Here is a 5557-nt window from a genome sequence, read left to right on the forward strand (position 1 = left end):
AGGTCAGGAGATCGAGACCATCCTGGCTAACACGGTGAAGCCCCGTCTCTACTAAAAAATACAAAAATCTAGCCGGGCGAGGCTGAGGCAGGAGAATGGCATAAACCCGGGAGGCAGAGCTTGCAGTGAGCTAAGATCCGGCCACTGCACTCTAGCCTGGGCGACAGAGTGAAACTCCATCTCAAAAAAAAAAAAAAAAAGTTCTTTGTATAACCTGGATATTAGATCCTAGTTAGATGTGTCATTGACAAATATTTTCTCCTAATCCATTTGCTGTAATTGTATGTGTGTGCGCGCGTGTGTATGTAATAAATAGCTTTATTGCTGTTCCTTTTGTCAGGGCTACATGTTAATTACAAAAGTAGAAAATTTATAAAATTTACAAAGAAAACCAGTAAGAAGTAACTGTTGTTAAAGTGTAGAGTGCTATGCACCATCCCCTGTTTTAAGTACTCTAGAAGGAAAAACACCTTTTCTTTTGGTTTTGAGATGGGGTCTTGCTCTATTGCCCAGGCTGGAGTACCGTGGTGCCATCTGGCTCACCGCAACCTTCGCCTCCTGGGTTCATGTGATTCTCCTGCCCCAGCCTGCCGAGTAGCTGGGACTACAGGTGCATGCCACCATGCCTGGCTAATTTTTGTATTTTTGGTAGAGATGGGATTTCCCCATGTTGGCCAGGCTGGTCTCGAACTCCTAACCTCAAGTGATCCATCTGCCCCAGCCTTCCAAAGGGCTGGGATTGCAGGCGTGGGCCACCACACCCAGCCCGTGGAATAATATCTCATTAATTTTCACCAGTTCCCTACGAGGCAGCAGCAATTTGAGCTGCATTTCACAGGTGAGGAGAACGAGGCAGGAAGAGGTGAAGCACTGTGCCTGGTGTCAGGTCGGGATCCAGTCTCAGTGGCCGTGGCTGAGTTTGCGTTTGTTGTCCTGGTTTCTCTCTGCCCAGGCTGTATTCATCTGCGGTTTTTGGTGTGAGTTTTGTGTTTATTTTCCCGGTTTCTCTCTGCTCAGGCTGTATTCATCTGCGGTTTTTGGTGATTTCGAGCAGTTTCCTCCTCCAGAAATCACCCGGAGGCCTGTTGAAGACTTAATCCTTCAAATGAAGGCTCTCAACATTGAAAAGGTCAGTTGCTGCCCCCAGTCCCGCTCTGAGCCACCCCATTGGGCCACCTCCCTTTCCCTGAGGCAGGGAGCCCAGAGCTGGGCCTGCTGGTGTCTGGCCTGTGGCAGCCACTTACACGACAGCGCATCAGTAGGTGCTTCTAGGGCTTTTGGACTCCTGTCACCGTTACCTCCCTAATGCTGTGTCACCCGTGGGCACCCAGGGGATGGCTGCCTAGAGTGGAGGCAGCAGGGTCCTGCACGCTGTTCGTGGACCCTCCGTCTGTGGGGCATGCAGAACATGCTGCTGGCTCTTCCTGGCTGCAGCCTTCTCCGACCCAGTCCTCCAGTAGACAGGGATCCCTCTAGGGTCACCTCCCCTCTCCCTGCTCCAGGGCAGGCTGAGCCAGGCAGTGCCCCGTGCCACGCTGCGTGCTGTCCTGTGGGCATTCAGATCACCATTTAACTGATGAGGAAACAGAAGCAGGGAAGTGAAGGTTTTTGTCTAGGGACACACATCTAATAAGCAGTAGAACCCACATGGTCTTCTAGTGCCTTTTAAACATCTGTGCTCACTGATTTTTCTGGATGTTAATATGTTCAAAATTATAAAAACTTCAGATACTTGAGATCATCAGGGAGAAGGTGAAGCCTGTCCCACTGTCCACCATTTGTGACCTGTGTCCCAGTTATGTTTCCAAACACATAACATCCTGTACTTTATTATTGTGGTTGTCTGAATATTGTGTGATATTTTACAGGCTGCTTTGGGCTTTTTTCACCTAATAAAAATCATGGGTGCTGGCCGGGCACGGTGGCTCACACCTGTAATCCCAGCACTTTGGGAGGCTGAGGCAGGTGGATCACGAAGTCAGGAGTTCAAGACCAGCCTAGCCAACATGGTGAAACCCTGTGGTAAAGATATAAAAAATTAGCTGGGTGTGGTGGCACACACCTGTAATCCCAGCTACTCAGGAGGCTGAGGCAGGATAATCACTTGAACCCAGAAGGCAGAGGTTGCAGTGCGCTTAGATCGCACCACTGCACTCCAGCCTGGGCGACAGGGCAAGACTGCATCTCAGAAAAAAAAAAAAGGCCAGGCATGGTGACAGGCGCCTATAATCCCAGCTACTTGGGAGGCTGAGGCAGGAGAATCACTTGAGCCTGGGAGGCAGAGGTTGCAGTGAGCCAAAATCGTGCCATTGCACTCCAGACTGGGAGACAGAGCAAGACTCTCAAAAAAAAATAAAGGGCTGGGTTCAGTAGCTCACAGTACTTTGGGAGGCCGAGGCGGGCAGATCACAACATCAGGAATTAGAGACTAAGCTGGCCAATATGGTGAAACCCCGTCTCTACTAAAAATACAAAAATTAGACACGACAGGTGGTGGGCACCTGTAGTCCCAGCTACTTGGGAAGCTGAGGCAGGAGAATTGCTTGAACCCGAGAGGCAGCGGTTGCAGTGAGCCGAGACCGCGCCATTGCACTCCAGCCTGGACGACATAGCAAGACTCCATCTCAAAAAAACAAGAATAGGCCAGGTGCGGTGGCTCAAGCCTGTAATCCCAGCACTTTGGGAGGCCGAGACGGGCAGATCACAAGGTCAGGAGATCGAGACCATCCTGGCTAACATGGTGAAACCCCGTCTCTACCAAAAAATACAAAAAACTAGCCGGGCGAGGTGGCAGGCGCCTGTAATCCCAGCTACTTGGGAGGCTGAGGCAGGAGAATGGCGCAAACCCGGGAGGCGGAGCTTGCAGTGAGCTGAGATCCGGCCACTGCACTCCAGCCTGGGTGACAGAGCAAGACTCCGTCTCAAAAAAAAAAAAAAAAAAACAAGAATAAAAGAAAAAGAAAAACATCATGGATGCCAAGGATGTGCTGGGCACTCTGTATGTGTGACCTCAGGTTATCCTCCCAGCCACTCTAGGAGGGAGCTGCTAGTGTTATCACCCCATTTTCCAGATGAGGAGCCTGAGGCACGGAGACAGGCCTGATTGTGGGTCACAGGGATAAAACGTGTCAGGGCTGGGCTGGGAGCTCAGTGTGGCTGGGAGCACTGTCTGGAGTGCCTCCCACAACGACATCAAGTCCCCTCTGTAGGAACTCTGCAGTGGCTTCCCCTGGCTCTTGAGTCAGCTCCAGAGCAGGTCCCCACCTGCCTTCCCCCAGTCCTGGGTTCCTAGCGTTCCCACCCTACCTGCGTGCCTGCTGTAGTCTCACCGCCCCGCCTCTAGCTTTATTGAGATAGAGTTGGCGCACCACACAGTCTCCCGTTGAAAGTGTGCGGGTCAGTAGTTTCCAGTGTGCTCACAAAGTTGTGCAAACACCACCATGGCCATTTTCATCACCCCAGAAAGAAAGCATGTCGCCTTCATCTGTCACCACCTCCCAGCTCCCTGGCCCCTGCGCCCACTCCTCTCTATGGATTTGCCAGTTTGGGACATTTCATGCAGATGGAATCCTGCAACATGTGGCCTTTGTGCCCGGCATCTTTCCCTGAGTGGGACGTTCTCAAGGTCCATCCGTGGTGTAGCGCGTGTCGCTGCTTCATTCCGTTTCGTGGCTGAATCATAGTCCGTTTTATGGATGGACCACGTTTTGCTCATCCACTCCTCCATTGAGAGACACGTGGGTTGCTTCCGTCTTTTGGCTATTGTGATAAATTTATTCACATTATTATTATTATTATTATTATTATTTTGAGATGGAGTCTCACTCTGTCACCCAGGCTGGAATACAGTGGTGTGATCTCAGCTCACTGAAACCCCCGCCTCTCAGGTTCAAGTGATTCTTCCGTCTCAGCCTCCCAAGTAGCTGGGACTGCAGGCAAGCACCACCACGCCTGGCTAATTTTTGTCTTTTTAGTAGAGATGGGGTTTCACCATATTGGTCAGGCTGGTCTCGAACTCCTGACCTCAGGTGATCTGCCCGCCTCAGCCTCCCAAAGTGCTAGGATTACAGGCGTGAGCCACCGCACCTGGCCAATTTATTCATATTATGCCTCACTGACTACCTGTGGCCCCTCCTGGTCAAATGACGCTAAGTCCGCATGAGTGTCACAGCATGTTTAAAAACAAAAACCAAAAAAAGCACCCAGTGGAGGCAAAGCACAGCCCTCAGTGCCTAGCCAGTGCTTGGGATGTGTTTTTGAGTGAATGGATGATGTGAGTGAGTGAAGGAGGCTTTGGGGTTCCATTGGGACCTGGCCTTTGGGGGTGCCCCAGCCCCCTGTGTCCCCACTGGCATGAGCTGAACCTGGAGAGAGCGGGTCGGGGGAGTGCCTGCCACAGATGGAGCAGGAGCACCGGACTTGCTTCTTGGCATTCACCGTGTCCCTGCCGTGTCTCCTCGTGTCTCGTGTCCCAGGTCATCAACTTCCCTTTCCCGACACCCCCGTCCGTGGAGGCCCTTCTTGCCGCCGAGGAGCTGTTGATCGCACTGGGTGCCCTGCAACCGCCCCAGAAAGCAGAAAGGTAGGGCCAAGAGATGCAGGACCCAGTTCCTGTCCTGTTCGGGGCCCTCTCTCCCCTTTGCTGGGCCTGAGCCGCCTCAAGCGTGGGGCCTCCCAGCTCTGGCTCCAGGGCTCCTCTCAGAGCACCGCCGCCACCACCTCCATCTCCAGGGTGAAGCAACTGCAGAAGAACCGGCTGAGCTGCCCCATCACTGTGCTGGGCCGGACCATGGCCACGTTCCCCGTGGCACCCCGCTACGCCAAGATGCTGGCGCTGAGCCGGCAACACGGCTGCCTGCCCTATGCCATCACCATCGTGGCCAGCATGACGGTGCGGGAGCTGTTTGAGGAGCTGGACAGGTGCGAGGTTAGCAGCTGGGTACTCAGGGCCAACCTCAGTCCCGACAGGGGCTCCGATCTAAGAGCCGACCTGCACCCCGGCTTCCTAGGGAATCACCGGCTTGTTGGGTGGCCTCCTGCAAGACCCTCATTCTCTCTGAGCCCTTCTGTATTCTGATCTCTGCAGTGGCCGTGTTGGTCCCTGTCTGCTGCCCCTCATACATTGCGTGAAGTAGACTAGGAGGTGGGGGGTCCCCCCCCGATCATCAGAGGGTCATAGATTCCGGAAAAAGGACACTTTGAGTGAAACCATTTAAAACACAGACCAAAATAGGGAAAGGCAATACCCTTGAAAAGTGCCATTAAGGCCAGGCGCGGTGGCTGACACCTGTAATCCCAGCACTTTGGGAGGCTGAGACTTGAGGTCAGGAGTTTGAGACTAGCCCGGACATGGTAAAACCCCGTCTGTATAAAAAAATACAAAAATCAGCCAGGTGTGGTGGCGCATGCCTGTAATCCCAGCTACCCGGGAGGCTGAGGCAGGAGAATCATTTGAACCCAGGAGGTAGAGGGCTGTGGTGAGCTGAGATCGCACCACTGTATTCCAGCCTGGGCAACACGGAGACCCTTCTCTAAAAAAAGGAAAAGAAAAGTGACA

The 5557-nt window shown here is 52.9% G+C and overlaps 1 protein-coding gene across 1 annotated transcript in view; it reads left to right on the forward strand.

The window, feature by feature from the left end:
• DHX37 (DEAH (Asp-Glu-Ala-His) box polypeptide 37) overlaps positions 1-5557 on the forward strand; it is a 51318-nt gene that overhangs the window by 33732 nt on the left and 12029 nt on the right. The window contains exons 16-18 of the mRNA XM_011948575.1: positions 1018-1129; positions 4476-4582; positions 4732-4927. Of these exons, the coding sequence (XP_011803965.1) occupies positions 1018-1129; positions 4476-4582; positions 4732-4927 (415 nt within the window). The remainder of the gene's footprint in view (positions 1-1017; positions 1130-4475; positions 4583-4731; positions 4928-5557) is intronic.

Source organism: Colobus angolensis, unplaced genomic scaffold (assembly GCF_000951035.1).
Source record: "Colobus angolensis palliatus isolate OR3802 unplaced genomic scaffold, Cang.pa_1.0 Scaffold28, whole genome shotgun sequence".
Classification (NCBI taxonomy): domain Eukaryota; kingdom Metazoa; phylum Chordata; class Mammalia; order Primates; family Cercopithecidae; genus Colobus; species Colobus angolensis.